The sequence below is a fragment of the Argentina silus genome (assembly GCF_951799395.1).
Source record: "Argentina silus genome assembly, chromosome: 1".
NCBI classification, from domain to species: Eukaryota; Metazoa; Chordata; class Actinopteri; order Argentiniformes; family Argentinidae; genus Argentina; species Argentina silus.
In genome coordinates, this window is record NC_139655.1 from 24179097 (window position 1) to 24204777 (window position 25681).

A 25681-nucleotide genomic window follows, 5' to 3' on the forward strand; every position below is an offset into this window, starting at 1 on the left:
TAAAGTTGTGTTCATTGTGTCGTTCTGTAATGTAAGCTGGGTATTAGGTCAACAAGATTTGAAAAAAGGCTCATGATATTACATTACTCTTAACAATGTCAAAACAAACCTCCAAAGAACATCTTCTGTTTGAAATGATAGCCAGTGTCTGTGTGGTCGAGTTAGATTAATAGTTTGGTGGTGTTAGCAGTTTGCTGTCCATGTGAAGTAGTTTGCTGTCCATGTGACGACACACAATATGTTAGCTCCTATCGCTAATACGTAGTGTTATGGAAAATACATTGATAGAACTGTTTGAAGAACATACACTATCATATGACTGATACAACTTGTGTCAATACTGTGATTACATTTTCTCCCTGTATTACCACACCTCTAAAGTTCGATAGCTATTGTTCTGAGAAACGCTGTATGATTACCATATGGATAGCTATGGTTTCGGAGGGAGTGGTGGGGGAGAGCGAGAATAAAGGGACAGACACATCTTGCCGACAGGAAGGTGGATAGGTGTGAAATGTTGAACACTGATTGATCAATAAGAAAATCTCCCCATTGTTCTCTCTCTCTCGCCACCATCCTGTGTAAGCACAAGCCCGTCAGCTGATAGACTTTGTGGCTCCTACCATTATGTTTCATCTGTGGCTCAGTTGGTAGAGCATGGCGCTAACAACGCTTAGGTTGTGGGTTTGATTCCCGCTGGGACCATATATACTGAAATGTGTGCACTCACTGCAATGTAAGTCGCTTTGGATAAAAGCGTCAGCTAAATGGCATATATATAAAAGACAAACTTGAAAATTGCCTCTTCAGACTTGCGTTAAATAGACCCTTGGATTTACATTGGGCTGCTGTTAGGCTCTTGTCTCTTGTTTGCAATAATAAATAATTATTAAAAAATAATATATATCGGACTCAGATATTGTGGCTACTCAGGACTTTATTTCTTGAATCTCATCTCTGAAGAGCTAAGTACAGAGTGGTAAATCCTAGACATCCACCACAGTAGCCTTTCTCTTAGTGAGTGAACACTGTCTACATTGATGTTGAGGCAGTGTCGCTCACTACTCTATAATGGTATCTGATTGGATACAGCACATCTGGACGAATAGGGGCCTCACCTGGGGATTTTGAAGAGAGCTCTCATTGGATGGAGCTCTGAGAGGGGTGGGTCTCCATCTCCCAGCTCTATGGCGGTGATCCCGAGAGACCAGACATCACAGCGAGCGTCATAGGTGGAGTCTAACTGCTGCTCACACGCTATCACCTGCAACGTGACACACAAAGGGATATCTCTTAAGCATACCTCAGCAACAAGGCAATAGGACATTGGATTCCTGTTGAAGGAGATTTTTTTCTTTTTTTCCTTGGGAGGGAAGATAGTTGAAAATATTGTGTGACAGACACACTACTTCTGCTGCAGGCCATATGTTTAGATAGATCGATAGGTAGATAGGTACTTTATTGATCCTGAGGGGAAATTAAGGTGTTACAGCAGCATCACAAACTCACATCACAAACAACAACAACACAATAAAGTGACAATAGAATAATCAAATAAAATAGACATCTGAAACATTATATACAGTAAGAACAGTCCATTATGATTTAACATCCCCCAGCCTGACTCTGATCACCCCGATCGAACCAGCCGGAGGAGGAGTTGTGTAGTCTTACTGCGGCAGGCAGACAATATCTCCTATAGCGCTCCTTAGTGCAACATGGTTGTAATAATCTGTTACTAAGGGAACTTCTCTGCTCTGCCACAGTGTGGGCGGGATTGTCCATGATGGCCAGGAGTTTGGTCCTCATCTGCCTATGGGCCACCTCCTCCACAGTGTCCAGGGTGACACAATGAGGACAGAACCAGCTTTCCTAATAAGCTTGTTCAGCCTCTTGGTGTCACCTTCCTTGATGCTGCCCCCCCAGCATACCACCGCGTCCAGGTGCACCCCCAGGTACTTGTAGCTCTGGACCACCTCCACGTCCTCTCCCTGGATGGAAACAGGAGACAAGGGGACCCTAGTCCTCCTAAAGTCCACCACCATCTCCTTTGTCTTGCTGATGTTGAGTAGCAGGTGGTTCTCCTCACACCACTCAACAAAACTGTCCACGAGTCCTCTGTACTCGGTCTCCTGGCCTCCACTGACGCATCCCATAATAGCAGAATCGTCCAAGAACTTCTGCAGATGGCAAGTATCTGTGTTGTACCTTGAGGGTGAAGAGGAAGGGAGCCAGAACTGTCCCCTGGTTCACATGCATGCTCACATGCACGCACACACGCAGCATGCACGCACACACACATGTATGCACACACGCAGGCACGCATGCACGCACACACACACATATACACACACAACACACATACAACACACATGGCATCCCATCAACAAAATGAATCTTCTCTATAACAGCATAAGACACATACATACACATACAGTAGACAGTCAACACACACTCTTACATCCACACCCAGACACCTTTATCAATATTACCTGGTGGACACTCACTATTGGATAAAATGGATAATTCGCAAGAGACATGGGCCATGTACAATAAATCGGAACACACACAGTATAACATCACTATGACACCTTCATAAACATGGGATCCCATAGACAAGTTTAATTTGGTATCTACATTGACATACAATTATATATATATATATATATATATATATATATATATATATATATATATATATATACACACATATATATATATCACATTTGGCTAACAGTAAAAAGAAACAGTTAACTCACAATTCATGAATAATTAAAAAGTACACTGATATCACCATCTTACAGTTACTGTCATGAAACACATTCAACAAGATTGGCCTGCAACCAGCATATTACATTTCAACTGGCCTTACCCTCTACTCAAATCCACTTCAATCCAGACAGGCTATTCCTTCTCCAGTAACACATTTGGTACCACAGTATCAGTGTGTTTAGATTCTTCAGAATGTCAGTCATCCTGCACCAAGGCTGACAGTAAATATCCCAGCTGATATTGCTTTGCCCCCAACAAGATATCCAGGTCTCTTTTGCAAATATAGCTAGTACCTTCTTGTAGCTTATCTAATGTAATGTAATGGCCAATACTGCCTATTCACCTCCTCAGCAAAGATCCCAAAAGATTTCAAGAACCTTTGCAAGAGCTCATCAGCCTCCAAAGTCTGCCTAGATAAACTTTCTGAGTAAGCTTGTTGGGAGTTCCTTGCTTCAGAACTTATTTGATTGAATGTTTATTTTACTCAAATTAGACGAAATCACTGATGTATGAAAAGTACATATTGTACCTTTAATTCTAATTTAATGAAATGAGTACTGTATGCAAATGTTATGTAAAATACTGAAGGAAGGAAGCCATTTCCAAGTACATTTTAGGTAAAGGTCGCAGTGTACACCACTACGATAAGATAAAGGGACCAGTGCTTCAGATAAACATCAACATCAAATATAATAACACTATGACCACAATGACACAAACACAAAGTAACTATCACAATCACTCCTATAACTTGCTGACCCTGTACTGTAGCCCTTCTCGGTAAAGATTGGTGACCACTGGTCCACAGGTTAGTCTAGTGTTCATTAGTCCTGGTCCAGGAGAGCCACATTGTGTACACACCTCATCCACCTTATCAACTACATGCTATCCTCAAGACCTTGATTAGACGCATCGAGTCTGTTAGTACTAGGCTAGGACTAAAGCTTGGACAAACTGCATCTCTCCATTGAGGATCACTGGTTCCAGAGTGAGGTCTAGTGAGTGTACTGTGGTAAAGGGAGTGAGGTCTACTGTACCTCTGGGGCCATCCAGAAAGGTGTTCCTACTGAGGTGTTCCTACGTAGACGAGTGTTGGTCAGCTGGGCCGAAACACCTGTATAGAGACAGAGGGACAACACTGTTAAATTATCTTTCATATCTACAGTCAGGCACATGCACGGGTACAGTAGAAGTGAATGGAGCCCCTGCCCTTTGCCCTGACACTCACAAAGTGCCCTCCTGGATGATGTTTTTCTTTTCTATAAGATATGGTTGTCAGTACAGGATAGGCCCATCGCATTGCATCAAAACAGCACCTGCCCTTTCATAAGTTTGTGCACGACCATGTCTACAGCACTGTACATAGTTATACATTGGGGAGTATTAAAACAGAATTGTTTGTTTCTGTTCTCATGTCAAACAGCTGGTACAGATGATGATGTGTCATAAGGCGATGAGGAAGTGGCGCTACTCATTTTCCAGATGGGATGAAATGAAATTCCAAAGCATGCTGTAACCCCTTTGTGTCACCAGTGACATTGTGCAAAACACACACACAAAAACACACACACACACACACACACACACACACACACACACACACACACACACTGACAATTACACAGCCACGTTGCAATAGCTCTTAAGCTAATGATGGATTGCTTTGAATTACAAATACTTTTGTAACCCCAGGTGATGTAGCAGCAGGGCATTTGAAAAACAACATTTGAATGGAGATCCATCATGAACAAGCCTTGGCAGTAGAATACTATATTATACCTTCATTTTTTAAATATACAATTTTATAGTAGGTATACAGAATATGGAGACAGTATACAATATAACTGCAATGTACAGTGACAGTAATACAATTCAACATAATAGATCACAATTAAGTCAAACTGGAAACCCTCCATCTACACACACACTTTTAACTGGGGCTTGCGTATGTGTGTGTGTGTGTGTGTGTGTGTGTGTGTGTGTGTATGTGTGTGTGTGTGTGTGTGTGTGTGTGTGTGTGTGTGTGTGTGTGTGTGTGTGTGTGTGTGTGTGCATGCGTGTGTGTGTGTGTGTGTGTGTGTGTGTGTGTGTGTGTGCATGCGTGTGTGTGTGCATGCGTGTGTGTGTGCGGCTCCAGTCCTGAAACATGTTTAGAGCAGTACTGTGAGGCTTGGGTTGAGCCAGTATACCAGAGAGGTCTCAACATAGATCTATGGCTATGCTAATTGTGTGTACTGTACAAACACATATATACAGTATTTGATATAGCATGTACAAACCCCCTCCGTCTTAACTAAAAGCATTTAAAATGTAAGTTAGGTATTTGTTTTCTCTCTGCTTTGTTTGATTATCTTTGATGCTCATAAATTGGAGTTCATATTTGTGTTAACTGTGGGGGTATCTTGGGAATCTCTCTCTGAGGACCTCCCTGTTGAAGGGGTTAACCAGAAAGCTGGAATGGAATGCCAGGAGGAGTAATACAGTAAACAGCCGATTCTCAACGGTACTGTAGCAAACATCAAAACGGATTAGGCTAATGTGTAGGAGGGGATATATACAGGGCTGACACACACACACACACACACACACACACACAAATCTGCACACACATATGCATATTCGTAAGCATGTAACCATAAAACCATGTGTGAGGGGACCACATTTGCACAAAGACACCCCTAAAAAAAGCTCCTGAGGCCATTCTCTCTTTCCGCTACATTACCCAGAAGCAGGGCCCGACGGGCCACACTTAATAATCATCAGAGAGATAACGCTGTCAATTAGAATATTCATGAAGAAATTGAAAAGCCGGCCTCCATCATTCTTTTTTCTCATTTTTTTTTGGGGTATTTTTTTTTCATTCTTTCTCGTGGTGATGAGTCACTGCGGGGGCTTTATCTTTTCAGCTGCTTAGTGTACCATGCGCCCCTCCACATGAAAAACGATTAGCCTCAGTGTGATGCAGAGCACGCGTGTAGCGACAGGCACGTGTCCCCCCTTTCCTCTCTTTCACTCTCTCTGTCACTCTGTCTCTCTCTCCCCAAGAGCTGTCTGTCCTCCCCTATATACACTGTGTATGAGTGTCATAGCTCTCAGCTGTCTGTGTGCTGCACACTTTCTCTCTACAGCAGTCTCCTGAACAATTCCTCTTCTGTCCTCTTCTGTCTTCTGTCTCTTTTTCACTGCGTATCTTTTTTTTAAATCAGTGTGATACATTCTATCCCATAACATCATTTCACAGACCCCTCCTTCTTATCAGTGACATTTATTATAGTTTACAGCCTCCAAAAGACAGGAAATAATGATAATATCCCATACAAAATATAGAGATTCCTTTATCTGTGTATAAATGGTACAGTATCTAATGTTATTTACTTCTGATGGGATGTTTATCAAAACAAAGGGATGTTTGAGAGGTCCATGATCTTCTGTATGACTTTAAAACCAAACCATATCAGAGCCTTTTATAATCTGCTGTGATAGAATATGTTTATGTTCTTTCTGGGGACTGTGCAGATACGTAGAGTGTATCCCCACTACATCAGATGCTTCTGGATTATTTCCTGTTTGTGCAGTCCATCTTATGTTATCTGATCTAGATCTGTACACAATATTTGCAAATAGTTTCAATAAACTATATGGCAGTATTCAACAGTCAACTGTGGATATTGTCCTTCTTTTCACATTTATACCCTGCACCTGCAAATAAGTTGGATGTGCATGCATTACTTTTGAACTACCTTGAGAATGGAGAAAGTCATATTCATAGGAAACACCTTCAGGTTTAGGTTTCAAGGACCAGGACTGTGAAACTGGCTCAGGAGAACAAGCTGTTGGTCAATCCATCTAGATAATACAGGACATATGCTTTTGAATGTGTGGCTGTAAGTGTGATCAGACTTTGGGCAGCCTAAAATGCACATAAGTCCTCTGTGTGTCACCTAATTCAACCTATTGCATGTTGCAGTTGTATTAACATGCCAGAGCCATTAGCTACTCATTAGTTCCGTAACATGTTACATTAAGGAATTATGCATAATTGTACAGTGTGTACAGACTAATATGCTCATACTGTATGTATTAAAAGCTAATATGCCTTGTAAGGGACACCTTGTTGTTTGTAAATTAGTAAAACCTTCAAATGTAAGAACCACTTTGTGCAGCTCAAGAGGACCAAATCCGCAAAACCACCCCCCAGCTTTTTGTGCCAAGGATGTGCATTTTGAGATTGTTGTTGTATAAACCAGTAAACGTATTCCTACTATCTATACTGTTGTAACATAACTTACAAAAAGAAAATTGGCATTTTTGCAGGTCAGGACAATGCTATTTCTCTAAACTTAGTCAGATACAGTACGTTGACTGGGAAATGGGTGAGCGAGTGAATGGAAGATCACATGCTCTATCATATGGCTCTAAGCATTGTATGTCTTTCTGCTGACTGACTTTGATGGAGCCTCTTTAACTTTGACGAGTGAGTCATCACTATCTCCCTCTGGCTTTCACTCCCTTCCCTTCTCTTTCTCTCTCTGTCTCTCTCTCTCTCTCTTTCTCTCTATCCTCTCCTTCTATATGTCCAGGTTCACCTCTCCTCCCCTCTTCCTCCACTCCTCCAGTGAATACCCCACAGAGTCCCCCTCAAACTAATTAGCATTTTTACATTGCCTCTGCACAGAGTCTAATAGGCTACTGGTGCTCAGGCAGCTACAGTATGGTGGCGGTGAATCGTACGCAAGGCTGGGGGGCAGGCACAGTGAATCATAAGAGAGAGGAGCTTATAGCTAAAGTGGAGCCTACTCAGAATTAAATGCTGCCTTAATGGAAACGTTAAACAGAGGAGCATTATGCAGACAGTGAATATGTGAAGGGTATTGTGGAATTTCTATGGACTAGAACCCACAATACAGATTATTCAACATCCTATATAAGAGGGACACAGCTATCATGCACCGTGCAGGTAAAGGCTCTTAAGAGATGCCCAACTTAACAGCCTGAATAAAAATCTCCACACATGCTGAGTGGAGTGGAGAGTTTTGCTGTAATGAAAAGAGGCAGCCTGTTTTTCAGGCCTTGAAGGAACTCAGTGAGTCACCCACCCATGGAACTGGTGTGAATCATTCTCCTTATTATCAGGGGCCTTTATTCAGACACTAGTGCGCCAACAGCTTCATTTGGTTAAGAAGACCCAGAAGGAAATCAGTGCTAACACAAGGAGAATAACAGCAGTGTCCTCTGCAGTGGGTCTAATTGAAATGTATTAAAGGCTACCACCTCCGCAGACTTTGCAAATGTATTCCAACCTCAATAAGAAAATAAGTGGGAACCAAACAATTGGAGGTAATGGATTTTACCCATTGACAGTATCACACACATACAAGCGCACATACTGTAGGAACCTTAGAAACAAACTAACACACACAAACACACACACACATGTGCGCACGCTAATCAGAGCGTACCAAAGTCCACCAGCTTCACCCCTCCTTGTGTGGTCAACAGGATGTTGTTGCCCTTGATGTCACGGTGAATAGTCTTGTTAATGTGCAGATGGTGGAGACCCTGTAGGAGTAAATAGACCAATCAAAACAGCCCTTATGAAAATGATCAAATTAATCAAAATGAATGTGGATTACTTTGGGATTTTTTTATATATTAGTATGATATATTTGGTTAATCAAAGCACTCGCACTGTCATTTATTACTTTTGATTGTATATATATATACATGATTGATATATTGATTGTATATATATAGGTTCTCTGCATCTTTATCAAGACTGTGTTTTTCGTAATGTTGAGGAGAAAGGATTATGTGTATGGGTTAGCCAGTATCTCTCTCTCTCTTTCTTTCTCTCTCACTCTCTCTTTCTCTCTGACACATTTATCCACCATTCAAAGAGCAAACTTACCATGAGGGCCTCGTTTATGATGTAGGCAATTATGGGCTCGTCCATTCTGTCCCCTCTCTTGAGCATGCCTTTGGCCAGATCTGTCACTGAACCCCCATTGCAAAGCTGCAAGCACAAAAGAAAAGAAGACAATGACTTTCCTTTGCTAAGCCTTAGCATGAGTCAGCACATTCTGGCCAAAGCTGAAACAATGAGCTTTAAAATCTATAACATCTAAATCTGCATAATGTCTTATTGTGTAACATCTTCTGATAAATGCTTTGGATCCAAAATGAAGATTTTAGAGTGAAATCTTAAAAAATGTAAAGACGTGATCGGGATATTGTATTACTTTGTTCAATCTCCAGCAGATTCTCTGCTTGGAACAGTTTAGGGGGAGGTGGGAATTGTGCCATGAAAAATGCAGATTCTTTAAGAGGGGTTTAATCTACTTTGTTATTAGTCAACATTGTAATTATTAAAGATGTGCAAATTGTGGTCTTCAAATCAAGTACCCTCTACGTTTGAGACTATTTCTGTCAAGGGTTAGAAAAAGAGATGAATCACCTTATACAATATATTAATTTGTCTTCACATGGAATACTGTGTGCACATTTGGCAGGAAGCTCTTCTGAGCTTCATATCAAGGTTCCTGAGTCAAAGGGACTGTTTTGATTATCAAAATTATCGGTTTCTACTTTACACTTCAAAACACTGGAATAGAAATACTACCATAGAGCCCATTAGCATTAGGCTCCTTCTAAACATTCTCATAATTACACAAGGCCGTCTCTCAAGACTAGTATGAAACATTGTAGGAGAAGGAGTTTGCTGTCCACATAATATTATATGAGTGCTGTGTTATTTTATATTGCATGTAAAAGTGAATATCTCCATAATGTGAGTTGATTGTGACTGTCAATGTCTCGTCAATGTCGATTCAACCCCGAAAATTACAGAAAATTGCTCTACTGTATGTGTTGCCAAGGCAACAACAATACCCTCTTATTTTGGGCTGTCTTTGCGTGACCTCCAGATAAAGGAGGAACAAAATGCTTGTCAGTATCAACCACTGTGATATGGAGAAAACACATTTTAGAATGTCACAAAATAACACAATATACTGTTTACAGTTTAGTTTACACTGTTTTACAATTGTACAACTTCTTTTGTCTATATGCAAATGTAAATAGCACTTGTGTAGTTTATATTTTGCATCTCATTGTACAATTTGATGAGGAATTGCATGCATAAAAGCATTTTATATTCTATAACCGGAAATTTCCATTTGTCCAATTATGCATACAACACTTGTACTCCTACAATCAGAGACATCTCTCTCACTGGTGAATCAGAAGCATAATTAGGGGAGAACACTCCCTGGTGTGTGCTTATGGAGAATTAGAATTGCTCTGCAACAGAGGCCTAACTTAAAATGTCTCGCAATAAACCTTGGAGAGGGAGTCACAAATAAATACAATTGCAATCGTGTCATAATGGGGATTTCATATTGTAGGATATAATTGTATTGTAAATCATAACATCATTTTTGGCTTTTGTTTGCAACATGTTTGGGGTAACATAGAGCATCAGAACAGTACAAACATGCCAAAACAAAGGACCCTGAGGAGAAATGCTAACATTGATACAGTGTGTATCGCGTAGCATCCCTGTTTGTGATTCTGTGAATTCCCGAGATGTGGGACCCATTTTGTGATCTCATTATGATTCTGCCCTGAGGGCCCAATACCATTGTGCAGTGTGTTTTTGCCTTCATGTTCCTTTGCCATTTACAGCAGTTAATTGAGCTAACCACAGGGAGTTGTAAATTGCCTGTTCCACTTACAGCTTACCATGTACGCTTTGGAATTAGAAAATGGAAATTAACTGATTTTAATGTAGATGATAATAATGTTGACATGATGTGCTATTTTATAAATTTGCTAACTGTGGTCAGTGTTCCCCTTCTTAGGTTTCCTTCACTTTAAAAGGGGTGTCATCTTTTGATGATGGCAGATATGTGTGGTGGTGTAGTGGTTTGAGAAGACACTACTTTTGCCCTCCAAACAAAACAATCAAATCAAAACATCCCCCTGAACAAGACACCTACAGTATGAAAATCTCCTGAAGTCAGTCAGTCAGTCAGTCTGTTTGTCTGTCTGTCTATCTGTCTCTCTGTTTATCTGTCTCACTGTCTGTCTGTCTGTCCATCTATCCACCCATCTATCCATCCAGCCATTCATCATACAGATATTAAATAACCCAGTATTGTGAAATAAATCTTATGTATCAGAACTGCAACAGTAAAACATAATCACTGCGTTGAAAACCCCTGCTCTCTCCTATCAGCCTTGCAGACAGACTGCAGTCAAGCAGAGCGTATCAGAAGGCTGTGCAGACAGGACAGTCTAGGAGAGAGAGATGGGCCTGACGTCAGTCCACATCACTGCCGTGATCACCTGTCATCATTAAATTACACAGGGCAGGCAGGCCGATCCATTTTAATGAGTAAAGCTCCATTGCCCCAGCGTTAGCTGAGCTAAACGCTAGCGCTATCTCCTCAGTAACAGTGTTTGGCCTTCTAGAGTGAGTGCGTTTAACGCTAACATTAATTATTTCAGACGTGTTGAAAATTTCACACGTACATAGTTAAAGAATAGCTTTCTATTTGGGACATAGCTAGCATTAGCATCTTAGCTAATGTGTGTTATCTTTGAATTTATTTGCTATCACAAATGTACGTAATTTACAATGCATTAAAAGTAATGTTTTGACAAGCAAGTCACTCTTTTTTTTAAACAAAGGTGTAGACTAGCCTTATAGGTTCCCATCCAGGACCAAGTTGCACATTCAACAAAGGGATACTCTAATTATCCAAAACAAATACCCACATAAAGGAAATCCATTGGCTCAGGTACCTATGGCTCCACTCCACACAGACTAAAACGTCTGTCAGCATGGGTTAAACATTCCAAGAGTTTGCCTCAGACAAGCCCAATATGAAGAACATACTATTTAATGTCAGATATTGACTCATTTTTAAACCTCACGCTCACCACCCCTGATTACCTTCAAGAGACATTATTACTGTCAGATTTGGACAGGACATCATCATAATTCCTCACATGTGGATGGAGATGAGACTCAGAGCTAATGCAGCTGCCATCATCAGCTCCCTTTACCTACTGCCAGACTAGCTTTTGGCTTTAAAAGTCTTAACCCGCTATTTATACCCACTATCAAAATGGCAGGATGGAATAAAGTACTGATAATGACGATAGCTAATGATGAGGGAGGATAATATATGCAGCACTCTAGCAGTCTACCAACTCTAGCCTACTATGGATAGACCTATTTGTGTATACTAGTATATGTTGTTATTGTTGTTGTTGTTGTTGTCTTTTATAATTTTTCTGTTGTCTTTTATGAACTACAGCTGTGCAACAAATTGCCTCTGAGTTTTCTGAATCTGAGCTCCAATGTGGGTGGGGCCATCATGTCAAACAATGGTTGATTGAACTTCATAGCTCAGTAATAGGTGTACAGTAGATGATGTGAGTCAAATATTGACATCCACCATGCTGTATGTGGAGATCCATCCAAGTCTTATTCATTCAATTTCAGTGAAGGCCAAAACAGGATCTGTCCCAATACAGATCAGGAGTACCGTAGATCAAAGACTGCTGGAAAAAACCAGATGAAACGAATACAAAGATGAGACAAATGAGAATGTCCCCTCACCACACAAAAACCATTTCTATTTTAGCTTGGAGATATATATCCAGGTTTTCTTCTGATACAGGTCCAACCAGTTATCAAACCTCTTATTATAAAAAAAAAAAAAAGAAAAGCTAGAGAGAAAGGATATCTCCTCCACAATAGTACATACCATATTATAATGAAATACTTTTCAAGGTGTTCTTGTAAGAGATCACACCAAACAGCTTACTCGGTTTGCAAAAACATGCTAGAGGCCCAATACGTAAATCTCTCTATTAACTTCTCACTCATTAACCTTGTGACAAAAAGGCAGCTGCACAACCGTGTGTGTATGTGTGTGTGTGTGTGTGTGTGTGTGTGTGTGTGTGTGTGTGTATGTATGTGTGTGTGCGTGCGTGTGTGTGTGTGTGTGCGTGCGTGCGTGCATGCGTGCGTGCGTGGTGTGTGACTCGGGTGAGGGAGAGAAACACTGCCTTTGTCCCTGTGACCTTATCATTTACTCTGGTATAATGGCCAAGGTGTCTGCTTTCTGATTGCATTTAGTGAAAAGCCTTGACAAACAATGCCATTTTAAACCTCATTGTCAATTAATGATGGCAGGGCTTGAAGGCGAGTTGGAGCTGGGGAGACAGGGCTTTAGAGGCAGTCAAACCAGTGCAGGCAAGAGCCCCATGGGCATTTTTCATTGTGTCACAGTTGTGCAACAGTCAAAAACTAATTAAACTGACGTTGTACCACGTTGTGACTTAACTGTTTTTGAAAGTTTTTTAAATGTCAAAATGCAAATGCTGGATCTCTGTAGCTGTTGCAATGTTGGATTTACATTGTTATGTGATGGTTGTTGTTCAGTCAAATGTAAGTTGGATTTACAGTTTATTAGACTAAATGTAATGTGATGGTTATTTTTTAAGGTTGACTTAAGGTTATCATTTGATTCTCATGACTTAATGTTGCTACACGATTGTCCATGGGTTGAAAATGAACGTTTTCTCCAAGACTTCTCCCTCACAGTCGAGAACTCCACTGTGACCTCCTCCCAGACAGCCAAGAATCTTGGAGTGATCCTTGACAACCACTTGTCCTGTGCGGCTAACATCACAGCGACAGAGCGCTCCTGTAGATTCTTCCTCTACAACATCCGAAGGATACATCCATTCCTCACGAGAGAAGCAGCACAACTCTTGGTCCAGGCACTTGTGATCTCCCGCCTTGACTACTGCAATGCACTCTTGACAGGCTCCCAGCAGACCTATGCAGCTCATCCAGAATGCTGCTGCCCGTCTGGTGTTCAATCTCCCCAAATTCTCCCAAATTCTCCCACATCACCCCCCCCTCTCCGCACCCTTCACTGACTCCTGGTAGCAGCTCACATCAGATTCAAGACCCTGGTGCTCGCCTACCGGGCGGTAAAGGGAACAGCCCCTCCCTACTTGCAAGCAGTGGTCAGCTCCAAAATCGCTGTCCAATCACTCCATTCTTCTACCTCGGCTGGCCACCTGGCACCGCTGCCTCTACGAGGATGCAGCGGTCACACTGTTCAGTCACAGCTTTTCACTGTCTTGGTAGACTGAAGACCCATCTATTCAGGCTACATCTTGACTGTCCCTTCTAAAGACCTCTTCATCCCCACTACCCCCTGTACAGTTTCTCTACTGTAAATAAAAAACAATATAAAAAAAGAAAAAAATAAGTAATCCTTCCTTCTTCTAGCATTGTGACTGCCAATGGCACCTGGTCGTAGTATAGATTTTTGCTTATGATGACTGATGTATAGATGATTCACTTATTTTAGACAAATGTACATGTTGTAAGTAAAAAGCCACAGGGTATTTAAATGTCAGACCGCTAATCTATCTCTTTGGCTCATTTTTCTGGTTGAACAATTATCTAGACCTATCATAGGGATCACTGTCACAATAATTATGTCTCCCAGTATATAATTGAAACAAATATATCATACAATCTTCCCCCTAGTTAGTTTATCTACATTAAAACTGCCATAGCTGTGATGATCATTAATCACATGGTGGAATGGTGGTCAGAGATTGATGCAAGCACTTTGTTATAATTCTCAATATGCCAATGTGTATCATGGCTTGACAGAAATATAATGATTGGTTTTCTTGATTTTCCTTGGTCTGTAAAACATGTGAAAGACATGTGTATATATATATATATATATATATATATATATATATATATATATATATATATGTTATGTACAATATGTAGACAGTAATATTATGTGACAAATCTTAATTTGCTATACCTGTGTCATACGGCTGACATGACATTGTCAGAGCATGACATAACGTATTTCAAAACAGCCGTTGTAAGCTTATGACAACTAGTATTACGCTTTCATGACACTGTTGTTTACTGTAGCTATTGTATATTGCTAGCCTACCTACATTAAGGTTTGTGTTACCATATGACAGTGCTAAGTTAGTTGTTATTAGCTTAGGGTTACTCCCTGAACTGAGCCTTGATACTCTGACACAGCCAAGAGTATTTTTACAACAGCTTATGCCTTTCTTCTTACTTGTGGTTTTCTGAGCCATCCAAACACTCATACTGTAGGTGTTAGCACATTAGTCATAGTTGACGTATCTGTGAAGTACAGTATAAGAACCTCAATTTAGTAACAACTGTGAGATGTTTTAGTAACTGTGTCAAATACAGGAGTATACTGTACTGTAGCGTAATGGGTGGGGTTCGAACCTTGGTCTCCCACGTGGAAGATACAAGCATTTATCATTAGACCAAAAAGACATCCTCAAGGTCTGAGGACAACACTTGAGTTTTACATGTCTCCACTACAGTACATTCACCCCAATTTGAGTTCCCCCTCCACAGGAGATTCATTTGAGTCACAGCACCAAAGTGACAGGCAAGGTTCAAACCCCGGGTCTCTCAGGTGGAAAACACTTATATACATATAGGGTAAAGATATTGGAGTCTGCCAACAATTTCACTGGCTTGCACTTTAGGCCTTATTGCTAACAATGTGTGTATGCTGCTATTGAGGACAGGCCTAATGTCCACTGATAAAAATAAAATATAAAATACATGAGCACAGAATAGACTGCAATATCAATTTATGACTAATAAGATAGTGGAATAGCCATTAGGTCCACAAACATAATAATACAGAATGTGAAATTGGTTTGGCATCATGGGGATTGTTTGCGTCATGGATAATAATTACTGTATGTTTTTAAAGGCTCTTAATTACTTCATGTTTCATCAAAGCACTTTCATCATAAATTTAAGTAACTCAAGATCTTCATGTGAAGTAAAAACTCAATGTTGCAAGACCAAGGTACATGGGCCTACCACTGAGCAAACCAACAAATCAAGTCCAGGGTCCACAATTTACATTATTCCTCATTAGAGACTAATATTGGCTCCATAATGACCATCTTTGAAGTTTGGATACATCGGTCTCAGGGCTTCAATGGAGACAGATTGGGGTGCAAAAGATGAAAGCTCACTCATCTCTCCTCCACATACGCTATCATAAAAAAGCTACCACACAACAGAAGCTGAGCCATAAGCACCGGAGCCCCAATGAGGAAGCAACAAAGTGGAGGATGCAATTTGTGCGAATCCTCATCATAATGAGGGGTCGAGCACCATGCCGCGTGGAGAGGAGATCGTCTGATCCGCACTGAAACATGGACAATTACAGTTCAGAGGGGAGGACAGTAACCATGGTGATTTCATCATCACCCAACCCCTCTCTTCCTGTCCCTTTGCTCCCCCGCCCCCAATCCTTTGGTTCATATACATATACATGTCCCCATACACACATAAATACACACACACACACAAACACATGCACACACCAAACAGAAACGTATGCATGCACGCAAGCAGGCATGCACGCAGACATGCACGCAGGCACACACGCACACACATGCATGCACACATACACACACACATACACACACACACACACAAACACACACACACACACACACACACACACACACACACACACACACACACACACACACACACACACAAACTGCACTGCAACCAGTAATGCGACTGGCACTGATTTCAGCCCCTAGGATTAGCTCTAGCAGATTTGGCCATGCTTACCACAGAAGGTTTTTGCATGGGGACATAGTTTGCATACAGATATGCAAAACTCAGTGGAAACACAGAGTCAACAAACTAGCAAAGCTGGCTGAACTCTCCCAAACACTGGCTTTGCTTTTCTAACTTGCTGTTAATTGTGTTCCACTGAAATACTTTGGGGGTGTCTAAGAATGAAAACAAAGCCACGGTTGGTACTGTGTGGCCTTGTGACACATCATTAGGGTTTATTCTAACTAAGACTGAGGTCTGTGGTGAGAATGCGTTTGGCCAGCAGACGGATGTGGTTTTGTTGTTTTCATTATAGTGGCTGTATGATAACAGAAAATACCCGTTGTTCCCTATTTGTAGTATTCAGCTGATATTTAACTTTAATTGAGACATGTGTCTGACTCAGACAGGTAATTATACGACCCTTACACAGGTCACTGAGAATGACGTTAAGGAAAACAGAGAGAAACACAAGCTGGTGACGTGAAAACTATCTACTGGGCTAGCATAACATGGAGAGGACTGATGCTAATGTTGTCCAAGCTCTCCTACTGTACCTTGCCTTACATTACACACTGTAACAAAAGATAGGGTAATGGTAACAGGCACAAACAGCACACAGAACATAATAACAGAGAGGGCAAATGCTTCTAAAATGCAGGCAGGGGAAGGACCTTCCCTGAGGCAAAGTGACCTGCATAAAATGCTGTTGACTGAAACACGCACACACATACACATACACATACATGCAGACACACAGACACACAGACACACACACACACACACACACACACACACACACACACACACACACACACACACACCAATACATGCCAACACACACACACACACACACCAACACGCACCATCCGTGGACCAAACACAAAAAACAGGTGCGACACTTGGCCCTGTCTGTCCTCCCACCAAAGCCTCTTGGGGCCAGCTGACCACAGTTATCTAGCTACCAGCCACTTATACATTTGAACTAGTCTCTACCCTCACAGCAGAAACACAAATTAGAGGGTCAAAGGTCAGATAGCACAGAGAAAGCTCGCCCAGTGCCGCGCCAGACCTCACCAACACTTCTCTCGGCGCAGGTTGACCTCCATTACACGTTTCTCTGGAGCTTGGCATTTCAAAGAGCTTCTGGGGGAAATGAAATATGAGGGACAGAGAGCTAGGGCCATGCGCCTTTTCAACTGTGGGGAAAACAACATCAAGGTCCCCTTGAACTTCTTTTTGAATATCACCATTTTCATACAGAATGAGTCAGGTAACTCCTCCTTGGCAGGTGGAAAAATTATATTTTCTATCACCTCTGAGTCAACAGTGGGTTGTTTGTTTGTCTGTATGCAAGACAAATGCATCAGGTTTCCCAGCAGGGGCTAAATACAAAAGATCAAGTCCACATATTTACTGATCTTAGAGTTTCCCCATTCTGATATGCAGCAAAGCTACAGTATCAATATGTATATGAATGTGTGTAGCATAATAGGGTCACATAAGGACACTGGGCTATAATCTATCTGCATATTGTTCAACTAAAGCCTCTCCCTGAGGTTAACTGTTAATCACAAAGTCCGATTTTGCACATTGGTTTCTCATGTTGGTGCCATGTCTAGTCAATGAATGATATCAATTAATTGATCTAGATTCCGGGATAGAGAAAACAAGCACAAACTAAAACCCTCAAGGGCAAAACACTAAATTAAACCTCACTACCATACCAACAATAGAGCAGAACAGTCTCAGAGCCTCCAGACAAGTGCAGGTGTCTAAACTAATTCAGCGAGATGCCCCAGAAAACCCAAATCCCTTCCCTGCTTCTCTCAGCAGGACTCAGGTAGAGCCAACGACACCCTCCCCCTGGCCTGGATGTTAAGTTGCCTACTACAAATTCTCCCACGCAGCCTATGAGTAAACTACCTCCAGACCCCCTGTGTAATCTTAGACTGTTACATAATTGCTCCCCTCATCCAATCACCGGTGAACATACATGGCTGGCAACATACTGTACAAGGTACGACTGGCACAACCATAGCACTGGAGAGCTATACTGTACAACAATGTATAGCAGCCCATTGCAACCCACTTACAGTAATGTGAAAGACATACAGTATTGTATGTGGGAGATTAGTATATTCTGAAGTACTGTATTACTGTCACTACACATGTTAATTGGGTTATGTACAAGTACAGAAATAAAATGCAGGCCTACCTCCAGCACTAGCCACAACTGGTCTCCATTTTTGACATCCTTTTGGTAGTACATCCCAAAGAACTTGACCACATTGGAGTGGTCTGAGAGAGCCATGAGGATGTTGTACTCTGCTTCAATCTCCTCATCAATATCCTGTTCAAAAAGAACCCACATGAGTCAATGTTGCAGAACGACAGTACATTTGCCACAAATGCTTAATTACATTGTATCTGTACCAGCTTATAGGACCAAATATTGTAATTCAATACATACAGTATATGATGAGTGTCCAAATTCACAAAGCAAGCTGATTAAAATTAATGAATGAAAATGAATACATGGATTATTTATAATTTAATTTTTTACTCAAATGGAGTCCTCCATCTGTGTTCATTCTATAAACAGAGCATGCATTATTAGGTCCCAGGTATCTCTAAGCACATAAAGTCATTTCACAAAGTCATTCCACCAACATGTATCCTGGGGCGCTAGACTGTACAGGTCAGATGCTGGGTACTCTTATTGAAACAGACAAAATAGACTCCAAAATGCATCCCAAAAAGGTGCCTCAAAAAATAAACAAGATTCTTTATTAATTTATTTTTTCTGAAAAGAATAAACAAGATAGCTTTTAATTTGAGGGATACAGATAGCATGTTAGCAACATAGCACTGGACAGTAAAGCAGTGGAAACCAAAAAGGTGCTTGATAGGAACAAATAGAATACACAATTTTTTCTTCAATTTTTGAGTCGCAGCAACATAGCACCATCGGCCTGAGATTTCAATGTGACTGCTTGCTGTAGCCTAGCTGGGGCTCTCTGCAGGAACCGATCAACCGATTGATTAAAATTATGCTCCTCTCAGACAGCAGTCTATAGATAATTATTCTTCAATAATGAGAAATGGTAACAAACTATCTGAAGACAAATGAGAAAGTTATAGACAAGGCTTGAATTTAATGGATGAAAATGGCTCCTCATTAAAGCTTCTGCATTAGCAATGCAGTTTATTTTGCCTGAAAAAATTACAATTGTGAAAAAAACCTGGTAAAAATATGATGTGAAAATGTAAACATGGTATGCAGCTGGCATACACTGCTTAAAAAGTGTTTTTTTTAACATTTGCTTTTTAAAATTAATGGAATGAGGAGAAGAAAAAGGAACAAATAAGTACTGTAGGTTGTAAACCATAGCAACAACATCTATTTCAAACATTTGAACATCTAATGTACCTATATACTGATACTATATACTGGCCTAATTCTAAATATATTTTGAGTGGAGGCAGGGAGAGGTACATCATTTCTCTTCATCATTGGCTTCAGCCCAGGGCCTGAATCTTCCTGATTCAGATGTGCAGCTCATCACCTCACATCAACAGGGGCTACAGGAGGGTCATGTGTCCTCACTGTGGCTCCACCAGGAGCATCAACATAACAAGGCTACTATAGACCAATCTCTTTAATATGCACTGACTACAATCCCTGTATGACATGAAGCAAAGACATTCCTGAGACTTGTCTAGATAAACACCTGACTTTAAGGGACAGACTTAAGGAGATGGGTTGGTGGTAATGCCATACGACAGACGAGTGACCTGTCCAGGGGGTGTAACTGTTGCCTCACGCTATAGAAACATGAGATACTGTAGGCTCCTGTCCTACAGTGACCAGGCTTACTTACTTACTTATTTAAAGGGATAATATACTATTTTACACGTTATAGTAAGTTAGTTCCTTACCTTGAAAGTAGTATATGGGTCAGAAGAAACTGGAATCCATAGTTCAAAGCTGTTTATTGATAATCTCAAAGTAACTTCCAACCAAGTCAGAGAGTTAACTTGAGGTGATTTGGCCACAACTGTTTTTTGTTGTTCCTGAATCACTCCCATTGTTCACTTGTTAGTGGTGGCTAAAGTCAATTAATGCTAATTGCTATTTAACCAACCCTGAACCATGAGTTTCTGGGCCCACTGACTACTTTCTAGGTAAGGAACCATCCTACTTTAAGTAAACTAGCCCTTTAAGTACACACTGAATACTTCGGACCAATTTTCAAGATAGGAAGCATCACTCACATGGATGGGGTCCAGTATCTTGACGGCTGCTTTGCTTCCATCGATCTTGTTGAGCACTTTGTACACTTTCCCATAAGTCCCTTTCCCGATGGTCTCGATGATCTCCCAGGTGTCAGATGGATCTGGAAAGTTGTTGAAGACGATCGATTTCCCTGATTGTGGATACATCTTCATGAGAGATCTCCTAAAAACGACAATGAGAGGAACCACATGTGTGATTTTTAGCTTCTCAGTATAACAAATTACACACGGGGTGGAGCAGTGTAAGGTATACGTGCCTTTCTCAAGAGTACAATGGCAGTGGTTGGCACCTGAGTTATTTTTATTTAACCTTTATTTATCCAGAGAAAACAACATTGGACCAAGGTCTCTTTTTCGGGTGTGCCCTGTCCACAATACATTTTATTTTTTACAAAACAACACATTACATATACAACACAGAAATACACACACTAATTAATCAAAACAAGGGCATGCCTCTGTGAGCTGGTCCCTAACCAAGGACTTTGTGGGACCAAGTCCTCCAACCCTGCAAATTGTTCCAAGTCTCGGGAGCACAGGTATGGGGATGATGTCCAGCTCAGTGGATAAAGCCAGGGTCACAATTCACTGAGACACGCCAATGGGTGGATGCAACCAACCATGGTAACCAGAATCGGAGTGAAATGCATAGGAAAAACTGCCAACATCGGAGCCATATTCTTTTATGTAGATGAAGACCAGAATCAACACTACGTGGCAAGCCATTTTGTTTGATATGCAGGTCATTCACTTGATGACAAGACCTGAAATACTATGTGAATGAGCTTCCCCTTGAACTTTGAGGTCAAAAGGAGGATGCTACTGTAGTTGTGCTGTAGTTATGCCTGTTAGCATGGGCAGATGAAGAGAGAGAGTGACCTCTGGGGTAACTTTCACTGCATGGGTCCATTAGAGGATCAAAGGCTTTGAGCACAAAATCTAATGGATCCCTCATCTCAGAAACAACAATGGGATGGGAACAGGAAGGCCCTAATAAGCCTTCTTTCTCCATGTGTATAAGAAAAGACCAATCAAGTCTAGATATAGCCATTTTTCTACAAGGGATAGTTCATTTGCCACTCATAAGAGGTCACTGTAAATTGATGGTGGCTATGTTCACCTGATTGGCAAAGGGTGAAGTGGTATAGGGCTGTAGTACTTTAAAATACATGTAGGTACTATGAACCTTTTAATAGACTAACAAGATTATACATGTTGTATGATAATGAACTATACAAAAAGGCCTTAGGATCACAGTCTAGAGTCTAAAGATACAGGCAGATATATTGGTCTGCAACATTGCTTTTCACTAGAATCCATATGGTGTTAGAAGTTTATATTGGTATACACAGGAAAACAATAATTTATTTTCAGCAGGACCAGTCAGAGGGGGAACCATTTGGCATTTGTCAGAGTCAGGAGTGGGGGGGGGGGACGGTTCAGGAACAGCACTGGCAGCAATAAGAACCTAAAATGTCAACACAGCCTCCTAGCATTAAGCAGTCCATATGTTTGTTTTGTTTGTAAATCTCTTGAAAACGGCCTCATGATTTGTTGTGCTTGTATATAAGCAAAACATGCAAATCTCATATTCTGAAAGTTGTGTCATGATGCTATGTCCTACACAGTGCAGTCATTAAACTCTTGCAAAGGCACATTATAGCAGCAACCCATCTTTATAGAAAACATGAACGTACGGTGAAGACATGTAAAGCATTGGAAATTCATTACTGCGACAATGGGATATAGCTATGCAGGCATAGTATACCTGTGCTATAAATGTACCCAATCATGTTTGACATAACATTGACTGGTGGTTGACTAAAGCACATACAGATCTGGGACCATGGCTACTATCGAACTGAGTTATGTGGAGATTGTAGCCCTCTTTCACCATGTGTTTCCTCTTCCTGTGAAGTCTGTATTCTGACACCTTTGCAAACTTGTGTGTTCCCATTTCCATTACTATCCTGACTAGGATCTAGATTTCAAGCATTGATATCAGTCCTCAGAACTCTGAAACTCCAGGTTTCTTATCCTTAGAGTTGGACCACCAATATCTTAGATGGAAGACTCTGTATGACCTATATCATAGGTATGTCACAAATGGAAGCGACATAGCCCTCCTTGCATCAATTAATGATGACATCCAAATGACAACAGCTAACCAACACTCACAAGGCTATATTATGCCCACATGGAAGTCCACCAGTCTACTACCTGAAAACTACACAAACACACCTCCCCTGGGCCCACTTTAAGGCCAAGGTTAATTTTCTGACCCCACACAAATAAGTCTTACTCTCTAACTCTAAACTACAAAACAAAACTGAAACTATAGAAACAGAACAAACTTACATTGTTTTTTCAGTAAACCAGGGTACATTTTGGAGGCAAGTTAATCCATTTCCATGAATACGGCTAGCATGGAAGGAGTGAGAGGGAAGCCGGCTGTGAGTGTAAACAGTAGAGGAGGAGCTAACCCGGCTAATCTCACTAGAAATCTCTTCGCTCCATGCCTGCCATTGGAAAAAAAGCTCTAAGTAGTAGGAGACATGTCAGGATTAAGGGGGAATTAGCCAGTGTTGCACCATGAGCCTTTCCACATATAGACACCCATTCATACACACAAGCCAAAGCTGGTTACAGAAACAAAAAATATGCTTACTGACTAAAGATACAGAGCCATTTTTTTTTTTTTTTTGTTATTGTGTATATAATTTACTAGAGTGCATTTTCTATTAGCGCAAGAACAGTTTATCCCTTTGACTTTCAATTGGTGGCATTTGCTAAACCAGATCACCCACACCTTACTTTACATATACTTTTATCTAACCCGATTGTATATATAGTATATGCATGCAGTACAGTTTACCATTCTTGTTTTGATAAGAAGGCCAAACCTGATTGTACACATTATTTTACAGGGATATAATCAGCCATTACATATGCAGAGAAATTAAGCTCCTATTCTGCCGGCCCACACAGCAGGTAATGAAGCTCATGTTAGTCTAATGTACAGGGACTAAGTAACCCACAGACAGGCTCAATAATGAATCACCTTGACTGTAGAAGACAACTCGCTGTGACACAGGAGACATGGGCGAAACCTAAGGACCTCCCCAACACTAATACACGCTGCAGGGATATAACCCTGGTAGGAGATAGGAGTGTGTGTGTGTGTGTGTGTGTGTGTGTGTGTGTGTGTGTGTGTGTGTGTGTGTGTGTGTGTGTGTGTGTGTGTGTGTGTGTGTGTGTGTGTGTGTGTGTGGTTATCTAAGCTGCTCTGCCCAGAGCAGTGGCTGGCTGTCACTGTAGGTTAGGTGTTCTGGGATGTGCATTAGGGCTGTCTGTGCGTACATAGGGGCAAGTATGTGTGTTTGGTGTGTGTGTGTGTACATCCTCAAACAACAGGTAATGTCCTTTAATACATAATCCAGATTCTTATAAAAGATAAGAGGGAGATAAGTTGCAAAGAGCTCAGTGATCGCTTACAAAGACAAAAACAACAGTACTATACTGTAACTGCATTATGCATTATGTGTAGAGCTGGCCAACAGACGGGCACAAAGGAGGGAATACTAATACTAGTTTCCCGTGTTGCCATACTTTAATTCTAGTGTAATTCCAGCCAACAACCTCTACTGATGAACAAAGGAGATAATAGAGTACACAACAAAGGGCCTCGAATGAGATGCACTCGTCCATCTGATTTGTGTTTCAACAAGACATAAACTTGGCCACTTGAGGTTCCTTAAGAGAAACAAGAGACCCACAAGGAGAAATGAGACCTGGGTAATCTGTGGCTCTGATGAGTGGGTTAAAGTTCCGGCTTAACCTTGGCACTGGGTGGCAGCGAGCATAGATGCCAGGCAAATCTGTCTTATTGGTCACATGAATGTAAACATGTCCTGGCTCTAACACAATGGTTTCACTTACTGCCTGTCTTTCACAGTGCAGTTTCTATCTAAATATTTGCAGTGCAAAAGAGGACATATATTGTACAAATATATGTTTTAAACATTAGTTTACATTCAGCAGCCTAAAATATATGTATTTTCATAGTGGTTACTATTGAAACTAGTAATTATAGTTTAGTTGCACATTGTTACACAGTACAGTACAACTAATATACCTGTTTGAAGCATGCACAATTTCAAAGATTTCTAATATACACCCACAACAGAGGTAGCTGAATAATCTAAAACACCAACTTCTAAGTGAGCAGAAGTCTAGCCACAATTTGAGTTTGTTCACAAACAAATCTGAGGCATATGGAAATTACAATGTTTAATCACACAAACAGAAAGCAGGCAAAACAGTGTTATTGTATGTACTAAATATAATTATATGTTCATTCACTGATCCTGTCTGATCTTCTGCCACACAGTAAATAGGAAGGCAAACCACACTTTAGGCTGAAGCACTCCCATATAATCGATATTAGCTCCATGAAGTGAGCAGATGTTTTTATGATGATTTGTTTACCAACTACAAGTTTACATTAAAAGTTAATACAACATAAAAATGTACTGACCTTTGATAGTGAGGATGACCCACTGTAACAGGGAGGGAAGGCACCAGTGTAAATGGTACAGTGTGGGTGCACACACACACGTGCACACGCATGCGCAGCCACGCACTCGCGCATGCAGCCGCACGCACACACACACACACACACACACACACACACACACACACACACACACACACACACACACACACACACACACACATCCACATTGAACCACTCCCCAGGGCTTGCAAATAAGGTGTACATTAGCTAGCACCACCACTTTGTAAAAACAGATGAATGGATTTGTCTAGCAAATCATGAATCTTATCTGCATTCATCAAATTGTGGGATGCTTGTTTGAGAGTCACAGTCTAAGGTAAGCAGCACAAACA

At 41.0% G+C, this 25681-nt stretch overlaps 1 protein-coding gene across 1 annotated transcript; it reads right to left on the reverse strand.

Moving 5' to 3' along the window:
* Nucleotides 1-1114: 1114 nt before the first annotated feature.
* Nucleotides 1115-25340, reverse strand: LOC310802108 (myosin-IIIa-like; the record flags this gene model as incomplete). Its single annotated transcript, XM_083666389.1, has 7 exons — nt 25311-25340; nt 20753-20936; nt 18693-18827; nt 8681-8785; nt 8232-8331; nt 3810-3886; nt 1115-1264 (listed from the first exon to the last, which is right to left on the reverse strand). Exons 2-7 carry the CDS (start codon nt 20924-20926, stop codon nt 1115-1117), a joined length of 741 nt encoding a protein of 246 aa, XP_083522515.1. The 5' UTR covers nt 20927-20936; nt 25311-25340.
* Between the last annotated feature and the right edge of the window lie 341 nt (nt 25341-25681).